Here is a 25,688-nt window from a genome sequence, read left to right as displayed (position 1 = left end):
TGTGTGTGTGGTTTTTCTGTGTGTGTGGTTTTTCTGTGTGTGTGGTTGTTCAGTGTGTGTGTGTGTGTGGTTGTTCAGTGTGTGTGTGGTTTTTCAGTGTGTGTGTGTGTGGTTTTTCTGTGTGTGTGTGTGTGTGTGGTTTTTCAGTGTGTGTGTGTGTGTGTGGTTTTTCAGTGTGTGTGTGTGGTTTTTCAGTGTGTGTGTGTGGTTTTTCAGTGTGTGTGTGTGGTTTTTCAGTGTGTGTGTGTGGTTTTTCAGTGTGTGTGTGTGGTTTTTCAGTGTGTGTGTGTGTGGTTTTTCAGTGTGTGTGTGTGGTTTTTCAGTGTGTGTGTGTGTGGTTTTTCAGTGTGTGTGTGTGGTTTTTCAGTGTGTGTGTGTGGTTTTTCAGTGTGTGTGTGTGGTTTTTCAGTGTGTGTGTGTGTGTGTGTGTGTGTGTGTGTGGTTTTTCAGTGTGTGTGTGTGGTTTTTCAGTGTGTGTGTGTGGTTTTTCTGTGTGTGTGTGGTTTTTCTGTGTGTGTGGTTTTTCAGTGTGGTTTTTTTTGTGTGTGTGTGTTTTTTTGTGTGTGTGTGTGGTTTTTCACAGTGTGTGTGGTTTTTCAGTGTGTGTGGTTTTTCACAGTTTGTGTGTTGTTTTTCACAGTTTGTGTGTTGTTTTTCACAGTGTGTGGGTTTTCACAGTGTTGTTTTTCACTCTGTGTGTGGTTTTTCTGTGTGTGTGTGTGGTTTTTCTGTGTGTGTGTGGTTGTTCAGTGTGTTTTTTTTTTGTGTGTGGTTTTTTTTGTGTGTGTGTTTTTTTTGTGTGTGTGTGTTTTTTTTGTGTGTGTGTGTTTTTTTTGTGTGTGTGTGTGTGGTTTTTCACAGTGTGTGTGTGGTTTTTCACAGTGTGTGTGGTTTTTCACAGTGTGTGTGTTTGTGTGTTGTTTTTCACAGTGTGTGGGTTTTCACAGTGTTGTTTTTCACTCTGTGTGTGGTTTTTCAGTGTGTGTGGTTGTTCAGTGTGTGTGTGTGTGGTTGTTCAGTGTGTGTGTGTGTGGTTTTTCAGTGTGTGTGTGGTTTTTTTTCTGTGTGTGTGTGTTTTTTTTTTTCTGTGTTTTTTTTTTGTGTGTGGTTTTTTTGTGTGTTTTTTTTGTATTTTTTTGTGTGTGTGTGTGTTTTTTGTGTGTGTGTGTGGTTTTTTTGTGTGTGTGGTTTTTCTGTGTGTGTGTGTGTGTGGTTTTTCTGTGTGTGTGTGTGGTTTTTCACAGTGTGTGTGTGTGTTGTTTTTCACAGTGTGTGGGTTTTCACAGTGTTGTTTTTCACTCTGTGTGTGTGGTTTTTCAGTGTGTGTGGTTGTTCAGTGTGTGTGTGTGTGTGTGTGTGGTTTTTCAGTGTGTGTGTGTGTGTGGTTTTTCAGTGTGTGTGTGTGTGTGGTTTTTCAGTGTGTGGTTTTTCAGTGTGTGTGTGTGTGGTTTTTCAGTGTGTGTGTGGTTTTTCAGTGTGTGTGTGTGGTTTTTCTGTGTGTGTGTGTGTGGTTTTTCTGTGTGTGTGTGTGTGGTTTTTCTGTGTGTGTGTGTGTGTTGTTTTTCACAGTGTGTGTGTGTTGTTTTTCACAGTGTGTGGGTTTTCTGTGTGTGTGTGTGGTTTTTCTGTGTGTGTGTGTGTGTGGTTTTTCTGTGTGTGTGTGTGGTTTTTCTGTGTGTGTGTGGTTTTTCTGTGTGTGTGTGTGGTTTTTCTGTGTGTGTGTGTGGTTTTTCTGTGTGTGTGTGTGTGTGTGGTTTTTCTCTGTGTGTGTGTGTGTGGTTTCAGTGTGTGTGTTGTTTTTCACTGTGTGTGTGTGTTTTTCACAGTGTGTGTTGTTTTTCTACAGATGGAGTGCTACTAATAGACCCAGAGTACCTAAAAGACCGTAAAGGTAAGTGTGTGTGTGTGTGTGTGTGTGTGTGTGTGTGTGTGTGTGTGTGTGTGTGTGTGTGTGTGTGTGTGTGTGTGTGTGTGTGTGTGTGTGTGTGTGTGTGTGTGTGTGTGTGTGTGTGTGTGTGTGTGTGTGTGAGCGAGCGAGCACGCGCGTGTGTGAATAAAACAATTCATAAAGTATTCACAATTTCACATCCCTTTATTTCTCTTCTCGTGTTCCCGTCTTCCCTCTCTCTCTCCTTTTCCTACGATCTCTTCCTCATCCCTCTCCCTCTCTCTCCCTCCCCTCCTCCTCCTCCAGTCTTTGTGACTCTGACCTGTGCGTTCCGGTATGGCCGTGAGGACCTGGACGTTCTGGGTTTGTCCTTCAGGAAAGACCTCTACATCTCCACCTTCCAGGCCTTCCCCGCCGTCACCACAGAGGAGGAGCGCAAACCACTCAGCCACCTGCAGGAGAGACTGCTGAAGAAGCTGGGCCAGCACGCACACCCATTCAACTTCACCGTGAGTTCTGTAGACTGGCCCGCTGCGCAGCAAACACACCAGTTTAAATCGACTTGTTTAGCGGCTCTTAGCTCGCGTTCAATTCTGTGGTTGTGCATTTCTGTCTCCGGTGTCTGTGTGCCTGTTTATTGGTTGAGCAGTTGTGTATTAATTTTGTGGTGGGACTGCCAAATATCTCTCTTCCAGATCCCTCAGAACCTGCCCTGCTCAGTCACCCTACAGCCAGGACCAGAGGACACAGGGAAGGTACACACACACACACACACACACACACACACACACACACACACACACACACACACACACACACACACACACACTGTATACACTCACAAAACTTTTTATTGAATATCTGCCTCTCCCTCTCCATCTGCCTCTCCCTCTGCCTCTGCCTTCGTCTCTGCTCAGGCTTGTGGAGTGGACTTTGAGGTCAGAGCCTTCTGCGCCAGGACTGTAGAGGAGAAAATACACAAAAGGTACAATGTAGTCGAAGCTATGCGTTTTGATTCAGGGATTCAGTGCAGATGGTTTAAGTGATTGTGTATGTGACGTTTAAGGAACTCTGTGCTGTTGATAACCCTAGTGTGTGTGTGTGTTTGTTATATGACTAGCTTTTTCATATGATATTATATATGTTATTATAGGAACTCTGTGCGTCTGGTGATCCGTAAGGTGCAGTATGCCCCTGAGAAGCCTGGTCCTCAGCCCATGGTGGAGACAACGCGATCCTTCCTAATGTCAGATAGATCCCTACATCTAGAGGCCTCACTGGATAAAGAGGTAGGACAGGACACACCGAGACAGACAGAGGCCGACGCGCATAGACAGACGCATGGCTGCACGACGGACACACACACACACACACACGCGCGCGCGCGCATGAATTAGTTAAAAGCATTATGCAAACATTTGGTTGATTGGATTGGTTAAAGCCTGAGATTATCACCCAACCAACCGAATTCACTCCTCCCCGTTCTCTCCGTCTCTTCCTTTCCTTCTCGTTCTCGCTCGGTCTTCCTCTCTTCTGTCTTCCTCTCCTCCTCCCCCTGTTTCTCAGCTCTACTACCATGGAGAGCCTATCAGTGTGAATGTCCATGTCACCAACAACTCCACCAAAACAGTGAAGAGGATGAAAATTTCAGGTAAGAGACAAACGTGTAATCCAGCTGGCCCCAATTCAACCCCCTCGCCCCAACCCTTCTTTTCTGCAGAAGCTCCGTCACTGCGCTGCTGATACCTACCCAGACCCTACAGATCTACAAACACCGAGGGGTTAGGCCCAAGGGGGAAGGTTTCGGGAGCGCTTTGGGGAAGGCTGTATCAGAGGAGAGGCGCGCGGCCTTCCCATCTGCCACTCCTCTGCTCTCTCCATCTTTTGTTGCTGTGTGTCTGTCAGTATTTTGCCTCTCCTGGTGTTGTTAACCCCTCTCTCTCTCCCCTGCTCCAGTGCGTCAGTATGCTGATATCTGTCTGTTCAGTACGGCTCAGTACAAGTGTCCTGTTGCACAGGAGGAGGCAGAGTGAGTACCCCCATCTCTCCGAAAACCTCTCTCTCCGTCCCCCGTAACCTTCTCTTCGTCACGTTCTCTCTCTCCTTTGGCCCCTCGGGACCACACTCTCCTCTTTTTCGCCTCTCCCTTTTCTCCTCTGCGAGAGAATGTTGGGTGAATGCGCACAGGTTGTGTGGCCAATTTTAGAGACTCACTTTCGGTACTCTTGTTTCGTTTCATTGTTTCTGCATAACCGCTACCCTCGTGTTGTATGGCCCTCTAAGCTCACTGAAAACGTTCTGTGCTTCGACATCACTCCTGCCCCTCTCCCACTATACAAGACCCTGCAAACCCACCTTTCTACTGGTACTACCATTCCAGACTTACCCCTCTCCTCCTCTCAGCTCAACACCTCTCCTGCCCTGCTACCTCCCACCCAACCCACTCCCGAGACCCCCAGGCAACCTCATCTCCTCCACACGTCTAGTAACATCACAGCCCCTCGTCCCCTTGTTATGACATCATGGAGTTGGTGTTCTCTCCCTCTGTACTGTAGTCTTACAGGTGACTGATGTAGTGCTGCACAGACGTGACACCTACAATAAGTCTGTGGGCCACACCTCCGACTGGTGAGTAGAGGAGCAACAATGCGAATGGCTTAAAGTAACTATCCAGTGTTTCCAGATTTCGATCAAATATGGCCTAGGATTCGTTAACGAAGTATGTTTAAAAAGCTGCTTTTCCGTATTTTGAATGGCGTGGGCGTACTCCCAACAACAGAATGGCGTGGGTGTATACCGGTTATTCAAATATGAATACGAGTAGATCGCTGATTGGCCAAGTCATGACATCATTCCTTGCGAGGAAATAGCAAGCATTTTTGAAACGGTCTGTTTGAGATACAAGATTGAGGTGGGGTTTTTGAAGTGTTGTTTTTTCTTCTTCTCCAGTTTATGCTTATTATTATTTGGGTATGAGTTAACCCGAATATGAACTTTTTAAAAGTGAGATTTTCACTGGACAGTTGCTTTAACCCCCAGACCTCCCAGACCTAGACCTCCCCACAACCCCAGTACCTGGCTTGATTTAGGCTCACCAAAACGTCCCCTCATAGCCTAAATCTTGATCCCCAACCTCCCACCTGGATAATTATCCTTTTTGTCCCCCCTTATCCAGTCCTCTTCAAGAGGCCAATGGCCCCAAAACCCAATTACCTACCTTCCTCTCAAATTGCGGGAAATCTCTGACTGGTACCCAATCTAGTCCCCTTCAATACTCCTCTTCCTCTCTGTTCTAAAGGCAGCATCTTTAATCCTTTTCTTTCCTCAACTTTCCTTACCGCTTCCCAAGCGTTGTGGACGCGTGTACGAGAGTGAATGATTAAAAAAAAAAACAACGTGTATGATGAAACGGAGAAATGATCAATTCTTTCCCTCTCCACAGTGACCAGGTGTCCCCCAGCAGTACGTTCTGTAAGGTGTACACCCTGACTCCCACGCTCACCAATAACAGAGAGAAGAGAGGCCTGGCTCTGGACGGGAAGCTGAAGCACGAAGACACCAACCTGGCCTCCAGCACCATGTAAGAGACTAGAGAGAGAGAGACACGCACATGAAAACACACACGCAGTAGCAGTCAAACGTTTGGACTCCTACTCATTCCAGGGTTTATCTTTATTTTTTACTATTTTCCACATTGTAGAATAATAGTGACGACATCAAAACTGTGAACACATATGGAATCATGTAGTAACCAAAAACATTTCAAAATATATTTTATATTTGAGATTCTTCAAATGGCAACCCCTTGCCTTGACAGCTTTGCACACTTTTGGCGTTCTCTCAACCAGCTTCATGAGGTAGTCTCCTGGAATGCTTTTCAATTAACAGGTGTGCCTTGTTAAAAATGTATTTCCTTCTTAATCCATTTGAGCCAATCAGTTGTGTTGTGACAAGGTAGGGGTGGTATACAGAAGATAGCCCTATTTGGTAAAAGACCAAGTCCATATTATGGCAAGAACAGCTCAAATAAGCCAAGAGAAACGACAGTCCATCGTTACTTTAAGACATGAAGGTCAGTCAATACAGAACATTTCAAGAACTTTCTTCGCAAAAACCATCAAGCACTTTGAAACTGGATCTCATGAGGACCGCCACTGGAAAGGAAGACCCAGAGTTACCTCTGCTGCAGAGGATAAGTTCATTAAAGTTAACTGCACCTCAGATTGCAGCCCAAATAAATGCTTCACAGAGTTCAAGTAACATCAACTGTTCAGAGAAGACTATGTGAATCAGGCCTTCATGGTTGAATTGCTGCAAAGACACCACTACTAAACAACACCAATAAGAAGAGACTTGCTTGAGAGAGAAAACCCAAGCAATGGACATTAGACCGGTGGAAATCTGTCCTTTGGCCTGATGAGTCCAAATTTGAGACACAGACAGAGTAGGTGAACGGATGATCTCCGCATGTGTGATTCCCTACGTGAAGCAGGGAGGAGGAGGTTTGATGGTGTGGGGCTGTTTTGCTGGTGACACTGTCAGTGATTTATTTAGAATTCAAGGCACGCTTAACCAACATGGCTACCACAGCATTCTGGAGCGAAAAGCCATCCCCTCTTGTTTGGGCTTAGTGGGACTATCATTTGTTTTTCAACAGGACAATGACCCAACACACCTCCAGGCTGTGTAAGGGCTATTTGACCAATAAGGAGAGTGATGGACTGCTGCATCAGATGACCTGGCCTCCACAATCCCCCGACCTCAACCCAATTGAGATGGTTTGGGATGAGTTGGACCGCAGCGTGAAGGAAAAGCAACCAACAAGTGCTCAGCATTGTTATTAGTCTGTTTATGGCCCGCCTGTTAGCTTGCACGATTCTTGCCATTATCCTTCGAGCTCTCTCTCATCAACAAGCTGTTTTCTCCCACAGGACTGTCGTTGACTGGATGTTTTTTTTGTTTGTCGCAGCATTCTCGGAAACCCTAGACACGGCCGTGCGTGAAAAGCCCAGAAGGGTGGCCGTTTCTGTATTACTGGATCCGGCGTGCCTGCCACCGATTTTCACACCATGCTCAAAGTTGTTTAGGTCACTTGTTTTCACATTCTAACATTCAATCAAAGAGTAACTGAATGCCTCAATGCCTGTCTGCCTGCTTATGGCGGAATTCGCGCAAAACTGAAAGCGCAAACCACCGCATTTAACCATGGAGAGATGACTGGGAATATGGCCGAATACAAACAGTGTAGTTATTCCCTCCGCAAGGCAATCAAACAAGCGAGATGTCGGTATAGAGACAAAGTGGAGTTGCAATTCAACTAAACACCTTCTTTGCCCGCTTTGAGGATAATACAGTGCCACGGACGCGGCCCGCTACCAAGGACTACGGGCCCTCCCTCTCCTGCTCCGTGGCCGACGTGAGTAAGACATTTTAAACGTGTCCTCAGAGCATGCGCAGACCAGCTGGCTGGTGTGTTTACGGACATATTCAATCGCTCCCTATCCCAGTCTGCTGTCCCCACATGCTTCAAGATGGCCACCATTTGTTCCTATACCCAGACAAAGGTAACTGAACTGACTATCGCCCCGTAGCACTCACTTCTGTCATCATGAAGTGCTTTGAGAGACTAGTCAAGGATCATATCACCTCCACCTTACCTGCCACCCTAGCCCACTTCAATTTGCATACCGCCCCAATAGGTCCACAGACGATGCAATCGCCATCACACTGCACACTGCCCTATCCCATCTGGACAAGAGGAATGCTGTTCATTGACTACAGCTCAGCATTCAACACCATAGTACCCTCCAAGCTCATCATTAAACTTGAGGCCCTGGGTCTCAACTACACCCTGTGCAATTGGGTCTGGGACTTCCTGACGGGCTGCCCCCAGGTGGTGAAGGTAGGAAACAACATCTCCACTTCGCTGATCCTCAACACCACAAGAGTGCGTGCTCAGCCTTCTCCTGTACTCCCTGTTCACCCATGACTGCGTGGCCATGCATGCCTCCAACTCAATCATCAAGTTTGCAGACGACACAACACTAGTGGGCTTGATTACCAACAACGACGAGACAGCCTACAGGGAGGAGGTGAGGGCACTTGGAGTGTGGTGTCAGGAAAACAACCATTCACTCAACGTCAACAAAACAAGGAGATGATTGTGGACTTCAAGAAAAAGCAAAGGGAGCAGCCCCCTATCCACATCGACGGGACAGCAGTGGAGAAGGTGGAAAGTTTGGAAACCTCAGGAGGCTGAAGAAATTTGGCTGAAAAAATTTGGCTTGTCACCTAAAACCCTCACAAACTTTTACAGATGCACAATTGAGAGCATCCTGTCGGGCTGTATCACCGCCTGGTACGGCAACTGCACCACCCACAACCGCAGGCTCTCCAGAGGGTGGTGCGGTCTGCACAACGCATCACCGGAGGCAAACTACCTGCCCTCCAGGACACCTACAGCACCCGGTGTCACAGGAAGGCCAAAAAGATCAAGGACAACAACCACCCGAGCTGCCTGTTCACCCCACTACCATCAAGAAGGTGAGGTCAGTACGGGTGCACCAAAGCTGGGACCAAGAGACAGAAAAACAGCTTCTAACTCAAGGCCATCAGACTGTTAACTTCTCTGCGCTACGGATCCCTTTTTACGGGATCATTTTCCTAAACAACCGCTGAATTGCAGGGCGCAAAATATTACTAAAAATATTTATAATCATGCAATCACAAGTGAAATATACCAAAACACAGCTTAGCTTGTTGTTAATCCACCTATCGTGTCAGATTCTGAAAATATGCTTTGCAACGAAAGCAATCTAAGCTTTTGTGAGTGTATCAATCAATGCTAGAACAGTTAGCCTTATATTAGCTTGGTTAGCTTGGTCACAAAAGTCAGAAAAGCAATAAAATTAATCGCTTACCTTTTGATAATATTCGGATGTTTGCACTCACGAGACTCTGTTACACAACAAATGTTCTTTTTGTTCGGTAAATATTACTTTTATAACAAAATAAAACGCCATTTGGGTTGCGCGTTATGTTAAGAAAACCAAAGCCTCGTTCCGTTCGACGAAAATTCCAAAAAGTATCCGTAATGGTCGTAGAAACATGTCAAATGTTTTTTATAATCAATCCTTAGGTTGTTTTTAACAAACATTTTTATTTTTATTTTATTTCACCTTTATTTAACCAGGTAGGCTAGTTGAGAACAAGTTCTCATTTGCAACTGCGACCTGGCCAAGATAAAGCATAGCAGTGTGAACAGACAACAACACAAAGTTACACATGGAGTAAACAATAAACAAGTCAATAACATGGTAGGAAAAAAAAGAGAATCTATATACAATGTGTGCAAAAGGCATGAGGTAGGCAATAAATCGAGTAATTACAATTTAGCAGATTAACACTGGAGTGATAAATCATCAGATGATCATGTGCAAGAAGAGATACTGGTGTGCAAAAGAGCAGAAAAGTAAATAAATAAAAGCAGTATGGGGGGTGAGGTAGGTAAATTGGGTGGGTAGTTTACAGATGGACTATGTACAGCTGCAGCGATCGGTTAGCTGCTCGGATAGCAGATTTTTAAAGTTGTTGAGGGAGATAAAAGTCTCCAACTTCAGAGATTTTTGCAATTCGTTCCAGTCGCAGGCAGCAGAGAACTGGAAGGAAAGGCGTCCAAATGAGATTTTGGCTTTAGGGATGATCAGTGAGATACACCTGCTGGAGCGCGTGCTACGGGTGGGTGTAGCCATCGTGACCAGTGAACTGAGATAAGGCGGCACTTTACCTAGCATAGCCTTGTAGATGACCTGGAGCCAGTGGGTCTGACGACGAACATGTAGCGAGGGCCAGCCGACTAGGGCATACAGGTCGCAGTGGTGGGTCGTATAAGGTGCTTTAGTAACAAAACGGATGGCACTGTGATAAACTGCATCCAGTTTGCTGAGTAGAGTATTGGAAGCTATTTTGTAGATGACATCGCCGAAGTCGAGGATCGGTAGGATAGTCAGTTTTACTAGGGTAAGTTTTGCGGCGTGAGTGAAGGAGGCTTTGTTGCGGAATAGAAAGCCGACTCTAGATTTGATTTTGGATTGGAGATGTTTGATATGAGTCTGGAAGGAGAGTTTGCAGTCTAGCCAGACACCTAGGTACTTATAGATGTCCACATATTCTAGGTCGGAACCGTCCAGGGTGGTGATGCTAGTCGGGCGTGCGGGTGCAGGCAGCGAACGGTTGAAAAGCATGCATTTGGTTTTACTAGCGTTTAAGAGCAGTTATAGGCCACGGAAGGAGTGTTGTATGGCATTGAAGCTCGTTTGGAGGTTAGATAGCACAGTGTCCAAGGAAGGGCCGGAAGTATACAGAATGGTGTCGTCTGCATAGAGGTGGATCAGGGAATCGCCCGCAGCAAGAGCAACATCATTGATGTATACAGAGAAAAGAGTCGGCCCGAGAATTGAACCCTGTGGTACCCCCATAGAGACTGCCAGAGGACCGGACAACATGCCCTCCGATTTGACACACTGAACTCTGTCTGCAAAGTAGTTGGTGAACCAGGCAAGGCAGTCATTAGAAAAACCGAGGCTACTGAGTCTGCCGATAAGAATATGGTGATTGACAGAGTCGAAAGCCTTGGCCAGGTCGATGAAGACGGCTGCACAGTAATGTCTTTTATCGATGGCGGTTATGACATCGTTTAGTACCTTGAGCGTGGCTGAGGTGCACCCGTGACCGGCTCGGAAACCGGATTGCACAGCGGAGAAGGTACGGTGGGATTCGAGATGGTCAGTGATCTGTTTGTTGACTTGGCTTTCGAAGACCTTAGATAGGCAGGGCAGGATGGATATAGGTCTGTAACAGTTTGGGTCCAGGGTGTCTCCCCCTTTGAAGAGGGGGATGACCGCGGCAGCTTTCCAATCCTTGGGGATCTCAGATGATACGAAGGAGAGGTTGAACAGGCTGGTAATAGGGGGTGCGACAATGGCGGCGGACAGTTTCAGAAATAGGGGGTCCAGATTGTCAAGCCCAGCTGATTTGTATGGGTCCAGGTTTTCCAGCTCTTTCAGAACATCTGCTATCTGGATATGGGTAAAGGAGAAGCTGGGGAGGCTTGGGCGAGTAGCAGCGGGGGGGGGGCGGGGCTGTTGGCCAAGGTTGGAGTCGCCAGGAGGAAGGCATGGCCAGCCATTGAGAAATGTTTGAAGTTTTCGATTATCACGGACTTATCAGTGGTGACCGTGTTATCTAGCCTCAGTGCAGTGGGCAGCTGGGAGGAGGTGCTCTTGTTTTCCATGGACTTTACAGTATCCCAGAACTTTTTGGAGTTAGAGCTACAGGATGCAAATTTCTGCTTGAAAAAGCTGGCCTTTGCTTTCCTGACTGACTGCGTGTATTGGTTCCTGACTTCCCTGAACAGTTGCATATCGCGGGGGCTCTTCGATGCTATTGCAGTTCGCCACAGGATGTTTTTGTGCTGGTCGAGGGCAGTCAGGTCTGGAGTGAACCAAGGGCTATATCTGTTCTTGGTTCTGCATTTTTTGAACGGAGCATGCTTATCTAATATGGTGAGGAAGTAACTTTTAAAGAATGACCAGGCATCCTCGACTGACGGGATGAGGTCAATATCCTTCCAGGGTACCCGGGCCAGGTCGATTAGAAAGGCCTGCTCGCAGAAGTGTTTTAGGGAGCGTTTGACAGTGATGAGGGGTGGTCGTTTGACCGTGGACCCGTGGCGGATACAGGCAATGAGGCAGTGATCGCTGAGATCTTGATTGAAGACAGCAGAGGTGTATTTGGAGGGCAAGTTGGTCAGGATAATGTCTATTAGGGTGCCCATGTTTACGGATTTAGGGTTGTACCTGGTGGGTTCCTTGATGATTTGTGTGAGATTGAGGGCATCAAGCTTAGATTGTAGGACTGCCGGGGTGTTAAGCATATCCCAGTTTAGGTCACCTAACAGAACAAACTCTGAAGCTAGATGGGGAGCGATCAATTCACAGATGGTGTCCAGGGCACAGCTGGGAGCTGAGGGGGGTCGGTAGCAGGCGGCAACAGTGAGAGACTTATTTCTGGAGAGATTAATTTTTTTAATTAGAAGTTCGAACTGTTTGGGCATAGACTTGGAAAGTATGACAGAACTTTGCAGGCTATCTCTGCAGTAGATTGCAACTCCTCCCCCTTTGGCAGTTCTATCTTGACGGAAAGTGTTATAGTTGGGTATGGAAATCTCAGAGTTTTTGGTGGCCTTCCTAAGCCAGGATTCAGACACGGCAAGGACATCAGGGTTGGCAGAGTGTGCTAAAGCGGTGAGTAAGGCAAACTTAGGGAGGAGGCTTCTGATGTTGACATGCATGAGGCCAAGGCTTTTTCGATCACAGAAGTCAACAAATGAGGGTGACTGGGGACATGCAGGGCCTGGGTTTACCTCCACATCACCCGAGGAACAGAGGAGTAGTAGGATGAGGGTGCGGCTAAAGGCTATCAAAACTGGTCGCCTAGAGCGTTGGGGACAAGGAATAAAAGGAGCAGATTTATGGGCGTGGTAGAATAGATTCTGGGCATAATGTGCAGACCAGGGTATGGTGGGGCACGGGTACAGCGGAGGCAAGCCCAGGCACTGGGTGATGATAAGAGAGGTTGTATCTCTGGACATGCTGGTCTCAATGGGTGAGGTCACCGCATGTGTGGGGGGTGGGACAAAGGAGGTATCAGAGGTACGGAGAGTGGAACTACGGGGTCCATTGCAAACCAAAACAATGATAACTAGCCTGAACAACAGTATGCAAGGCATATTGATATTTGAGAGAGACATACAATAAGGCATAAAGTGATTGCAGGTCATGATTGGGAGAGCTAGCTAAAACAACAGGTGAGGTAACAGCAGCTAGTCAGCTAACACAGCAACAGAAGGTAAAAATGGCGACGACTGGGCAGAGAGGGTCGGATTAACTACACACAGATCCTGAGTTAAGACACAGAGCCGACAGAAAAAACACAAATAAACAGAATGGAATACCATGAATTAATGGACAGTCAAGCAGGCATCAGCTATGTAGCCAAGTGATCATAGTGTCCAGGGGGCAGCCGTAGATGGAGCAGTGAGGCCTCCACTAAGCTAGCACGCGTTTTAAAGTTAGTAGCCCGGGGGGTGGTCTGCTCAGACGGAGGGGGTCTGCTCAGACGGAGGCCGGTTGAGGGCACCGGTTGAGGGCACGTCTGCAGACCAGACGTGGTCGTGTCGACAGAGAATCCAAGCCGGATAGCGATGGCGAAAGAGAGGTTGTGAATTGTAGAATTGTGTTTGCTAACTGGTGCTAGCTTCCTGGCTGCGCTAGCTGCAAGATAAGCTAGCAGTTAGCAGACCGGGGCAGGCAAGTTAGCCTTTGGGGGACGTCGCGATGGGGGGGGAAGTCTGTTTTGCCTCTTCGTGCGGTGACGTCAATAGACCAGTCGTGGAATTAGTAGGGTTCCAGGTAGCTCTAGGTAGCTAACAGGCCTAGTAGGTTAGCAGAATGGGCCTTCAGCGGGCGTCACGCCTGAGGGGCCTGTTGGAGTCCTCGGGCAGATTATGTCGGTATTCCAGTCGTAGAGGATCGGCGGGGTTCCGTGCTCCGTACCGGCAGTAAAGGGGTCCGGATATTGTAGCCCAGGAGTGGGCTTCAGTGGTAGCACAGGAGCCCTAGCCGGGCTAGCTTCAGGCTAATTGGTGCTTGCTCCGGGATGGAAACGCTAGCCAGGAGTGGTCACCCGGGATTGTGGTTAGCTAGTTGCGAAGATCCAGATGAAAATGTTCCGAGTTTACGGTAGGAATCCGGGGATATGGAGAGAAATAGGTCCGTTATGCTCTGGTTTTAGTCACGTTGTTCGAACTAGCGAGAGCTTTCCGAGCTAAAGGTTAGCTGATGACCGCTAGCAATGGTTTGCTAACTGATAGCTGGTAGGCAGTTAGCTGGCTATCTTCAGTAGATGGATTCCAGATCAGAAGTAAATAGAAATACTTTAGAAAAAAGCAGATCCACGCCACATTGGGTGAGGCGGGTTGCAGGAGAGTATTTAGAAGTTGAGGTTTAAGAAAGTATTTTTAAAAGATATGCGAAGAAAAAGATGTAAAAAGATATATACAAGGGACACGGGACACGACAGGACAAAGACGTCTACACTGCTACGCCATCTATAATATTTCAACCGGACCGTAAAATATAGAGCTACCCTCTCGGGTGCAGGAACTAATCAAAGGACACCTGACTACTTTTGAAATATCTCGCTCATTTTTCAAAATAAAAGCCTGACACTATTTCTAAAGCCTGGTCACAGCCCGAGGAAGCCATTGGAAAAGGAATCTGGTTGATACCCCTTTAAATGGAAGAAATACGGGCCAGGAAACACAGATTTAAAAAAATTATAATAATCACGTCCGGGTTAGATTTACTTAGGTTTTCACCTGCAGAATCAGTTTTGTTATACTCACAGACAATATTTTGACAGTTTTGGAAACTTTGGAGTGTTTTCTATCCTAATCTCTAAATTATATGCATATTCTACGATCTGGACCTGAGAAATAGTCCGTTTACCTTGGGAACGTTATTTAAAAAAATATATAAAAAATCTGACCCCTAGCGTCAAGAGGTTAAACAGCCATCACTAACACAGAGAGGCAGCTGCCTACATACAGACTTGAAATCATTGGCCACTTTAATAAATGGATCACTAGTCACTTTAATAATGCCACTTTAATAATGTTTACATATCTTGCATTTCTCATATGTATATACTGTATTTTATACCATCTATTTCATCTTACCTATGCCGCTTGGTCATCGCTCATCCATATATTTATATGTATATATTCTTATTCCATCCCTTTACTTAGATTTGTATGTGTTAGGTAGTTGTTGTGGAATTGTTAGATTACTTGTTAGATATTACTGCACTGTCGGAACTAGAAGCACAAGCATTTCGCTACACTCGCAATAACATCTGCTAACCATGTGTATGTGACCAATACAATTGGATTTGATTTATACAGCAAGCCACGATCCATTTTCGTGAACAGGGTGGTGTACCTAATAAACAGGGTGTATATGCATGCAGTTTTCCTCGTCTGTCTGTCGGGTTTCATTGATGTGTGTCTGTTTTGATGTGTTCCAGAGTGAAAGACGTGTCCAATAAGGAGGTTCTGGGAATCCTGGTGTCTTACAGAGTCAAGGTCAAACTAGTGGTGTCCCGTGGCGGGTACGTTACATCTTGGCTCGTACACATGCACTAATGGTCTGTTTTACATAGATTCATGAAGTGGTTGTAAGCAAACATTTCCACCTGGATTAAGCTGGAATATTTTATGAGTATTAGTTCACCTCTGCCTGATATCTGAGTGTTCTCCGACTGGGGACAAATTTAGTTGAATCAACGTTGATTCGATTTCATTTGTCAACCTATTGTGACACGGAATCAACGTGGAAAATACATATCGAATTGAAAAAAGTAGTCAACGAAAACGGTTGTTTGAGGGTGAAATTTCAACCACAGGATCGTGTAATCATAGTAAGCAAATTTCAACATAACAAAACATAAAATATGTTGAATTTGTACCTTTTTTTTAAAAAAGCGATAGATTTTCAACGTTATATCCAGTATCAGAAAAAAAACAATAGGCTAGGCAGTACTTCCTACTGGAGAATTTCTATATCTACAGCTATCCTTTAGTCTCCCATCCAGGGTTTTAACTAGGCCCAGCCTTGCTTTGATATTTATCACTCACTATTACCAATGTGCTATCGTGAGAATGAATGTTGAGAGATCTCCGCTCATAAAGTAAATAGATTCAGTGTTGCTATCGAAGTCATCCCGAATGGTCGTTTTAACTTTGCATCTGCGCTGTTTGACGTAAACGTGTTTTTGCAAAATTGTCAGTGGAAACTGTTAAAAGTTGTCCTTGTGAATCGAGCTGAATGGTTTGTTTAACTTTGTAATCAATTGTTTTTTGTTTGGCGTACATTTGAAAGTCTCAGTATCATTCTGCTACTTTGGAATTGACCTTTATCGTCTGCTTGGATAGTTTAATCTGTGCACCTGGCTAGGTCTGGCTTTAATTCCAGTTGGTCTACAAATGTATAATTGATATGTTGTATTCGCATCTCAACCAAAACAATGGTCGTTTTTGTAAAATGTTCAGTAGAAATTGTTAAAAGTCGTCCTGGTGGATAGAGTTGTATGGTTTGTTTAACTTTGCAATCATTGGATTTTGTTTGACGCACATTTTAAAGTGAAAAATCGGAGTCTCCGTAGTCTTTGTTAGTACAATTGCCCTAAATCTCCTTTAAGTGTGTTGACAACCAAACGCAGTTCAATATCACATTTGAAATACAATAAATAGCCTAACAAATCATATGTTGGATTCACGTCTCCATCTCAACCAAAAATAGAAGTTAAAGAATGGGATTAAGCCAGTGGCTCAGATGGAACTTTCCAAACAGCAGATACATATCCTTTAAATGTTTATATTTGGTTGGGTTGTCAACCAAACAGAATTCAGTATTACTTTTGTATTACAGTAAATAACCCATCTTACAAGCTAATGTAACGTTCAACCTTAAAACGAGTAATACAGCCATGGCCACATTTTGAAGTACCTGCGACTATAAATGTCTTCTTACGCAATCATATAAAGCGTGCTTGTTCAAGATCGCATGCACAGGTTGTCGCAGGTCTTAGGAGATCTTCACAATGTCTCAACCAAATGTTACCCGATTGTCCACGTTGAAATGACTTGGTGTGCCCAGTGGGTTGGTATTGCTTTAACATTACTGTGTATGTCCTCTGTACAGCGACGTGTCGGTGGAGCTACCTTTTGTCCTGATGCACCCCAAACCCTCAGACCAACACATTTCCAGACCTCAATCAGGTACAGACCAGTGTGTGATCGAGAGAAAATATGTTTTAGAAATGGTAGTGTTTTGCAGTGATAGTTACCTGTTTTGCAATGTCATTACTTTCTCCCACAGCCGTCCCAGAAACTGATGCCCCAGTGGACACTAACCTTATAGAGTTTGAGACAAAGTAAGAGAGCGAGAGAGAGTGTGTTTCTCAGATTTCAATTTAACCTTGTTTGTTGTTGAACACAATTTGAATCTCTTCCCCTTCCTCCATTCCTTCTCTCTCAGTAATTTCTCTCAGGATGATGACTTTGTGTTCGAGGACTTTGCCCGTCTCCGACTGAAAGGAATGAAGGACGATGAGGATGACCACTTCTGCTAATTCTCCCTCCCCCAGGACCGGGCACCCAAACCTGGGGAGAGGAGCTAGGCGAATCACTGGTCTAGTCTCAGTACCAGACAGTAGGCCCAACTCCAGAAAAGGGGTGCAGGAGCACTCAGATATTTTTAAAAGCTCCCCCCCCCCCCTTCTCTTCATATTCAAATTGTTCTCCCCTCTTCTTTCTCCTACATTTGCGATGGCATTGTTCATTTCATCTCCTTCGTTTTGTCACTCCTTTTGTTTGAGAAAAAGAGATAAGGAGAGAGATGGAGATATTTAAAGGGTGTGTCGAGTCAACTGTCTCTGTTTTAGGAAATCATTCTATACGTTTTGGGTCCATTCGTTGATTCAGGGTTGATCTTATATGTTTTATAGGTCCCACTCTATAAGAAGCGGTCGGACAGACAGATATACGTTTGTAATTAAAAAAAACGTATCCAAAATCCCCAGGTTTACCTTTAAATCCCAGTTGGATGATTCCGGATTTCCTGCTTATTCCCTTCTGATGCCGGGATCTTCTAACCGGGATTTCTGGAAAATCTGGGAATTTTTGGAAAATTTGGGGAATCTGGAACTTGAATGTACAGGACTACATTGCTGCGCAACTACTTAGAGGGAACACGAGTTTAATAGTTTATGCAATTGCATTGTTATTACATGGTTATAACCTCTTATTACACTGTTATTACGTTGTTATTATCAGTGGTGGAGTGGAGGGTAAACGCACCTAAACGCCATTTACGCAGATTTTTTTTCTCCCACCTTTTGCGGGAAAATGCATTGAAAGTATATGGAGCATTACTTTACTCACCGCGAATGGTGACCAGCGTTTACCCACCTCTTTATTTTACCACAACATGACGGGTTATTATGTTACATTATCATTACAGCTTTTCACCTATCCTTAACACACGCTCATTACCCAATTTGTAATAACTCACTATCCAATACTCTATCCATTATGGCAAGTGTAGAACGATTGCATATCGCCACAGTTGAGGGAGTGTGTAAGTGTAGTGCACTTACAGTGAGGAAGGGTGTGAGTGTAGTGCACGAAGAGTACAGTCAGTGTTTTCAAGTGCAGTGCACTTACACGGAGGGTGCGAGTGTGGTGCACTCATCGTGAAGATACAGGGACTCGTATGTAGACAGTGTGGCCTTTTCTGTTAGGGACGACATAGGAGACTTCCGGCATCAAAACCTACGCGCACACACATCCTACATGCAATGATTGCCATGAACACGATAAATAACTATTCTTTTACATGTATGATTTGCCAAAAGTTTATTATTTGACAAACCCCACCATCGATAAGATTAGGACTCATGTCTAGGATGTACTGTACTGAGCTAGGATCAGCCCCCGGTCCCGTCCATGTAGTGTTATTCATTATGATCAACCTGGCTCAAACTGATTCAAAATCAGCCAAGGAGATTTTTTTGATAGTCACAAATGCGTGTTCAATGGCACACCTGGTGTGTGATAAGCAGTACTGCGGTCTTCTGCAGGTCTCTGGAATATACTGTAGATCCTGGAAAGACAGTTTGATGCAGGTTGAAGTTTTCCCCTAATCACTGATACACGGATTAAAACAATCTGACCGCGTAAAGGTTAGGATTGATGGTAGAGTTATTTGATCCTAGATCTGTGGTTAAGGTGCATCTTCTACCTCAAATCTGCTAAATTTATCATTGACCAATCTCTCAAACTTACCAGCATCCAACATTGGCCTCAATCATCAGAATCACCAATGTAGGGAGGAGTGGAAAGGGCGATGGGAGGAAAGAGGGGAAAAGCCAGGTAAGGGGGATGGGAGGTAGGGAAAATAATGGCGGGAAAATAATTATATTTTTGTTGTTGTAATAATTGCCAGAGATATGTGTACTTAAATGTTGCCATTATTTTTATTTTATTCTAAAGACATTTTATTTTTCATTATTAAAAAGTCATAAGTGATATGAACTAACCTTATCCTAATTCCCTGCTGTATTCTCTCAACTGCTGTAAATATTATTACTGTAAGTGCAACTCAACAGCCAATAAGAGTTCACTATAGAACACTGCAGTCCAATCAGAGCACAGTTTATAGGATAGTCAAGACTCCCCAATCCAGGTTCTCCAGGACCTCTTAGTATGTTGGTCTTAGTTCTGAACCGGTTTCACAGTTAAAATTGTGGAATCTGAACTTTAAAAATTCTACATCAATTGAATGTTGGTTTCATTAAGTCCATGTTAAGGTCAATAAAAATGTTTTGTATAGGAAACTGGTATAACCAGGAGCCTCTCTGGAACAGGATATGGAGATACAGTGAATCCCAAACCACCCCCTCGCCCCTCCCAACTCGCTCTGAGGGCCCTCCGTTGTCGCGTGTTGCTGACGAAACTCCGAGGGTGACTTCCAGAGAGTGACGATGGGATAAGCAATAAACCCATCAACTTTGGGACACACTTAAATGAATAAAACAAGCATGAGATTCAAGTGAACAAATCCCCTCTGCCGTTTTACAAGATATAAACCTCAGTAACAGTTAAACATTTAATTTGGGAGGTATTTAATCTTTTACATGTGTCAAGTCTTGAAATCAGACAAAAAAACGAATGCATGTGACACATAATTAGGCACACCTCTACATTGTTTTGTATGAAATTGCGCAAACTCCAAACATATCGCAGTGCATGTTGGGATTGCACTTCACTCTGAAGCCTCCAGCCTTGTTATCTGAGAGTCTAATTAGCCCGTACAACCTTGATAATTTTCATTCCCTCAGCTTTGGGACACTTGTGCACATGGTGGAGGAAAGCGTGAATGCGCAAATGGAGGGGCGAGGGGGTGATTTGAGATTCAGCCATAGGCTACTGCTGTAGTATCTAGATTGTAGACATTTGATAGGATAGTACAGAGAAGTACATTGCAGTCAATTACGCGTGTCTATAATGGTGTGTAGGTGCAGAACAAAGGTAGATAAGGAGGATTGATTGATTGCAACTTGGCTCACTTATCAGATTGGAAATCACTGTGTTTGATCAGGTTATAGATTTATATAACGTATAAACATAAAAGGTATAGTATCCACCTTATGTACAGTTTCAGAAGGATTAAGCTTCAACTACAGCAAACCAAGAGTTACAAATTACTAAGCCAGCAAATGCAATGTAACAACAATGACCACCTCTTCTTATAAGATGTATTTTAATATCAGGGCAGAGGTGTGTTTTAAATTGATTAGATTGTAACTGTCGCCATTTTGGTTCAATGACAAGAATGTGTTTTTTTCATAACGTGTTGCCTAATTCAACAACTGTCCATGGTTAACAAGAGTTATTGGTCACGTTAACAAAACGTTTTGTACATTGGTTGGTTTTTACACATTTGAACACACCCAGATGATTGAGGTTGTAACAATTATAGAAATATAATTACTAGAACGGAAATCTGCATTCAAGTTAATGTTTTGCTTTTGTGTAAATATATTTCCAGGGGTGCGATGTCAGTCACAACACATTGGTTATGAAGTTTCACATGAAGGTTATAAAGGTTCATAAGAAGGTTACGAAGCTCATACTCTGTTCATGTTATGAATGGATCAACGCATGGCATGGTATTCTAACAATGCACTGCAACAATATGGAAAATGTTGTGATATTTGTGATATAGAACTTTTAGAACCTCCAGAAACTCTTAGGGACCATGTAAACGTTACAATGAGCTTTTTGGTAACTCTGTACTTTAAGTGGCATCTTACGAAGTGTTATAAGGCCTTATGAACATTCACAGCACCGTAGAGGCTTATTAAACTGTGTAATTAAGCAGTAAGGACGTTATATTGGTAATATCACAGCTAAGGCCAGGGGCCTCTTGTTTTGTTACTATATTATAGTTACATGTGCTATGAATGTTTAATAAGGCATAAGACTTCATAAGAAACCGCTTCGGGTAGAAGTGTTACCAGGTTTTTTTTTTTTTGTAAATCTGAATGGCGATTGTCCTCATGTCTATAAACCAGTGAATTGTAGAAAAACTTAAAGTAGAAGTTCAGTATTTTACAACTTAACCATGGATTACAATTTCTCCTGGCCCATAGAATATTTTCAGGGTGAGGAACCATCTAAAATATTCAGTAAAATACTTAACTTCCCCTTTTTAAAAACAAATATTTTATTTTTGTTCCCTTCAATCTTAGTTGAGGTATCTATCCATGGAAACGCACGCAATCATGTCAATTTGTAGGCTTGTGTATTGAGTCAGACATTTTATTTTAAGGACAATTTAAGCTACTACAAAAATGTAGATTCATAGAGAACTATACTTAAATGCTACCTGATACTTTATCTGTGAATTAATTAAATTAAGACAAAGTATATTGTTATCAAGGAAACCAAGATGCTGTATAAGCAATGTTATTTTACTCAATAAAATGGAACAAAATGACAATGAAAAAAACGTAAAAGACTAAAAAAAATTACATTGGAGAATATATGTCGCTTCTTTATTTTGTACTGCATTTTAGAAAATGTCAAATAAAAAACTTAACATATAAAATGGTCTATTTGAAAGTGCGTGTACGTTCTGTGTATGCATGACACAAGCAGGATAATGTAATGAAACACTAACTTTATTACAGAACATTACCAGATACATGATTGATATCATACAAAAAAAAATTTTTATGAAGTATTTCAGTCCCCACCTCTCTTCAGCAGGTGGTCCTAAAACACCATGGTGGCAGCAAGCGATGGAAACATCCCCCTACTACCGACCATGTGTGTTCTCTCAGAGTTGTGGATCCAGCATGACTTCGCAGGTGCGTCCCAGCTCTCCCAGTTTGACCCTGGTGTATTCTGCTCGGTTCAAGGCCATTTGACAGTCTTTCCTGGCCGAGTATGTGGAGCCTTCGTGGGGCTGACCTGTGGCAACCTACAGGGGACGGAGGGAGAAGGCAGTGTGGTGAAAGGGAGAAATGTTAGTGTTAGGTGAATGTGGACCGTTCTGGCTGGCACAAGGCTACACTACTAGGTGAATGTGAAACAAGCATAACTTTGATGTAGAAAGAAAGGTAAACTACACGAGAGCTATATCTACACTACCAAGTTACATACATATATAGCACCTGTCTAAAGTTTGGACACCTACTCATTCAAGGGTTTTTCTTTATTCTTTACCATTTTCTACATTGTAGAATAATAGATTTCAGATAGACATCAGATTTCTACCGGTCTAATGTCCATTGTTTGTGTTTCTTGGCCCAAGCAAGTCTCTTCTTCGCAGCAATTTGACCACGAAGGCCTGATTCACGCAGTCTCTGAACAGTTGATGTGTCTGTTACTTTAACTCTGTGAAGCATTTATTTGGGCAGCAGTCTGACATGTAGTTAACTCTAATGAACTTATCCTCTGCAGCAGAGGTAACTCTGGGTCTTCCTTTCCTGTGGCGGTCCTCATGAGAGCCAGTTTTGTCATAGTGCTTGATGGTTTTGGCGACTGCACTGTCTTAAAGTAACGATGGACAGTCGTTTCTCTTTGTGTATTTGAGCTGTTCTTGTCATATGAACTTGGTATTTGACCGAATAGGGCTATCTTCTATATACCACCCCTACCTTGTCACAACACAACTGATTGGCTCAAACACATTAAGAAGGAAAGAAATTCCACATATGAACTTTTAACAAGGCACACCTGTTAACTGAAATGCATTCCAGGTGACTACCTAATGAAGCTGGTTGAGAGAATGCCAAGAGTGTGCAAAGCTGTCATCAAGCCAAAGGGTGGCAACTTTGAAGAATCTCAAGTATAAAATATATTTTGATTTGTTTCACACTTTTTTGGTTTCATTTACATTACATTTAAGTCATTTAGCAGACGCTCTTATCCAGAGCGACTTACAAATTGGTGCATTCACCTTATGACATCCAGTGGAACAGCCACTTTACAATAGTGCATCTAAATCTTTTAAGGGGGGGGGGGGGGTCAGAAGGTTTCCACATGATTCCATAGTTTTGATGTCTTCACCATTATTCTACAATGTGGGAAATAGTAAAATAAAGTAAAACCCTGGAGTGAGTAGGTGTGTCAACTTTTGACTGGTTCTGTATACGTTTCAATTCACGGCATGGCACACTGTGTGTCTTTTCTTTCTCCTACCTATGTGAGGTACTGATCTGGGACCTGAACTCAGTCTACTCTGACAGAGCTAGTGAATTGACTGGGCTGACTGTCTGTGCATCTCTGTGTGTCCCCTCTTACCTGTGTGAGCTGAGCTCAGTCTCCACTCTGTTGACGGCCCCAGTAAACGTACAACTGTGTCTGCCTGCGTCTCTCTGTGTGCGTGCGTTACCTGTGTGAGGTATCTGATTTGTGAGCTGAGCTCAGTCGCCACTCTGTTGACGGATCCAGTAAACTGGCTGAGCTGTCTGTCCAGGAAACTGGCGTTGTGCTTGTCTTTAGACAGCTCCAACACAACGTTCCCTAGAGAAGATTAACACAGAAAACAGAATTAGGCCTACAGTTTATGTATTTACTTCCAGAAACCGCCGAAGGCTTGTCTTAAACAACTACAGACGTTGAGAAAGTAGAGCGACAATGAATGCCCATTCCTTCTCGAGCTCTTTTCTATTACTATAAATGTGTGGCTAGGTACAGTTAGCTAGCTATGTAACGACACAGGTACTACAGTTAGCTCTGGTCCAGGGTGAAGGCCCAGCGCTAGCAAGCCGCACTAACGCCCTGGATCAGAGCTAATGTACGGTGCATTCGAAAAGTATTCAGACACCTTACCCTTTTCCACATTTTGTAACGTTCAGCCTTATTCTAAAATGGATTAAATACATTTCTCATCAATCTACACACAATACCCCCATAATGACAAAGGCGAAAACAAGTTTAGACATTTTTGCAAATGTATTAAAAATAAACATACCTTATTTACATAAGTATTCAGACCCTTTGCTATGAAACTTGAAATTAAGCTCAGGTGCATGCTGTTTCCATTGATCATCCTTGACGTTTTTACAACTTGGGAGTCCACCTGTGGTAAAATAAATTGATTGGACATGATTTGGAAAGGCACAGTTGACAGTGCATGTCAGAGCAAAAACCAAGCCATGAGGTTGAAGGAATTGTCCGTAGAGCTCCGAGACAGAATTGGGTAAGGGTACCAAAAAAAATGATGCAGCATTGAAAGTCCCCAAGAACACAGTGGCCTCCATAATTTTTAAATGGAAGAAGTTTGGAACGACCAAGACTCTTCCTAGAGCTGGCCGCCAAGCTAAACTGAGCAATCGGGGGATGAAGGGTCTTGGTAAGGGAGGTGGCCAAGAACCTGATGGTCACTGACATAGTTCCAGAAGGACATCATCTCTGCAGCACTCCACCAATTAGGCCTTTATGGTAGAGTGGCCAGACACAAGCCACTCCTCAGTAAAAGGCACATGACAGCTCGCTTGGAGTTTGCCAAAATGCACCTAAAGGACTCAAAACATGAGAAACAAGATTATCTGGTCTGATGAAACCAAGATTGAACTCTTTGGCCTGAATGCCAAGTGTCACGCCTGGAGGAAACCTGGCACCATCCCTACGGTGAAGCATGGTGGAGGCAGCATCATGCTGTGGCAATGTTTTTCAGCGGCAGGGACTGGGAGACTAGTCAGGATCAAGGGAAAGATGAACGGAGCAAAGTACAGAGAGATCCTTGATGAAAACCTGCCCCCGAGCGCTCAGGACCTCAGACTGGGGTAAAGATTCACCTTCCAACAGGACAATGACACTCAGCACACAGCCAAGACAATGCATCAGTGGATTCAGGACTAGTCTCTGAATGTCCTTGAGAGGCCCAGCCAGAGCCCGGACTTGAACCCGATCAAACGTTTCTGGAGAGACCTGAAAATAGCTGTGCAGCGACACTCCCCATCCAACCTGACAGAGCTTGAGGATCTGCAGAAAATAATGGGAGAAACTTCCCAAATACAGTTGAGTCAAGCTTGTAGTGTCATACCCAAGAAGACTCGAGGCTCTAATCGTTTCCAAAGGTGCTTCAACAGAGTACTGGGGTAAAGGGTCTGAAAACTTATGTAAACGTGTTATTTCATTTTTTTTTATGTTTAATACATTTGCTAAAATTTCTAAAATTCAATTTTAGAATAAGGCTGTAACGTAACAAAATGTGGAAAAAGTCAAGAGGTCTGAATACTTTCGGGAATGCATTGTATATCTAACTAGCTAGGTATGCGTTTGTTATTACAATGTATTTGAACTGTTGTTGCATGCAGGGATAGACGAACCTGCGCATTGGAGAATCGTTGCAATTTGATTCTCAACCTCTTCCAAAGCTCGCAGTCGGTCATTCGCCATCAGGATCAATTTCACACACTGGGAGTAATAAAAATAGACGATTCTTATCAGAAGCGGCTACGTACGGCACACTATCGTAGCAAATGGGTTGTTACGTCAATGTATTAATCCAAAATGTAGCCAAACTAATGTCAAAAACACTACAGAAAGCGAACATCAACAAAACAAAAAGCTTTCCGAGTAAAGGCGCATATAATTGACGTC

General features: G+C 43.9%; 2 protein-coding genes across 3 annotated transcripts in view; one reads left to right on the top strand and one right to left on the bottom strand.

Annotated features, from left to right (window-relative positions):
- arrb2b (arrestin, beta 2b) overlaps positions 1 to 21,686 on the top strand; it is a 58,824-nt gene extending 37,138 nt beyond the window's left edge. Inside the window, exons 4-15 of the mRNA XM_055938490.1 lie at positions 1,847 to 1,891; positions 2,195 to 2,397; positions 2,584 to 2,643; positions 2,806 to 2,873; positions 3,042 to 3,177; positions 3,455 to 3,539; positions 3,845 to 3,917; positions 5,331 to 5,468; positions 15,035 to 15,118; positions 16,711 to 16,787; positions 16,888 to 16,942; positions 17,047 to 21,686. Of these exons, the coding sequence (XP_055794465.1) occupies positions 1,847 to 1,891; positions 2,195 to 2,397; positions 2,584 to 2,643; positions 2,806 to 2,873; positions 3,042 to 3,177; positions 3,455 to 3,539; positions 3,845 to 3,917; positions 5,331 to 5,468; positions 15,035 to 15,118; positions 16,711 to 16,787; positions 16,888 to 16,942; positions 17,047 to 17,140 (1,118 nt within the window). The 3' untranslated portion in view covers positions 17,141 to 21,686. The remainder of the gene's footprint in view (positions 1 to 1,846; positions 1,892 to 2,194; positions 2,398 to 2,583; positions 2,644 to 2,805; positions 2,874 to 3,041; positions 3,178 to 3,454; positions 3,540 to 3,844; positions 3,918 to 5,330; positions 5,469 to 15,034; positions 15,119 to 16,710; positions 16,788 to 16,887; positions 16,943 to 17,046) is intronic.
- Positions 21,687 to 21,738: 52 nt separating this feature from the next.
- On the bottom strand, positions 21,739 to 25,681 carry LOC129865597 (mediator of RNA polymerase II transcription subunit 11-like). Of its 2 annotated transcripts, none has more exons than XM_055938491.1 (3): positions 25,415 to 25,681; positions 23,382 to 23,603; positions 21,739 to 22,056 (listed from the first exon to the last, which is right to left on the bottom strand). In XM_055938491.1, the coding sequence occupies exons 1-3, from the start codon at positions 25,482 to 25,484 to the stop codon at positions 21,836 to 21,838; spliced, it is 513 nt and encodes a 170-aa protein (XP_055794466.1). In that variant the 5' UTR covers positions 25,485 to 25,681; the 3' UTR covers positions 21,739 to 21,835. The 2 variants fall into 2 exon arrangements, with proteins under 2 accessions (XP_055794466.1, XP_055794467.1); XM_055938492.1 differs by having other exon boundaries at positions 23,473 to 23,603; positions 25,415 to 25,678.
- Positions 25,682 to 25,688: the final 7 nt, after the last annotated feature.

Source organism: Salvelinus fontinalis, chromosome 11, assembly GCF_029448725.1.
Source record: "Salvelinus fontinalis isolate EN_2023a chromosome 11, ASM2944872v1, whole genome shotgun sequence".
NCBI classification, from domain to species: domain Eukaryota; kingdom Metazoa; phylum Chordata; class Actinopteri; order Salmoniformes; family Salmonidae; genus Salvelinus; species Salvelinus fontinalis.
This window is presented reverse-complemented; position numbering and strand designations above follow the sequence as displayed.

Coding starts and splice junctions, on each gene's coding strand:
- LOC129865597 (XM_055938491.1), bottom strand. CDS start 25,484: ATGGCGAATGACCGACTGCGAGCTTTGGAAGAGGTTGAGAATCAAATT. Junction 23,604..25,414: donor AACGATTCTCCAATGCGCAG/GTTCGTCTATCC, acceptor AATCTTCTCTAG/GGAACGTTGTGTTGGAGCTG. Junction 22,057..23,381: donor ACTGAGCTCAGCTCACACAG/GTAAGAGGGGAC, acceptor CGTCCCCTGTAG/GTTGCCACAGGTCAGCCCCA.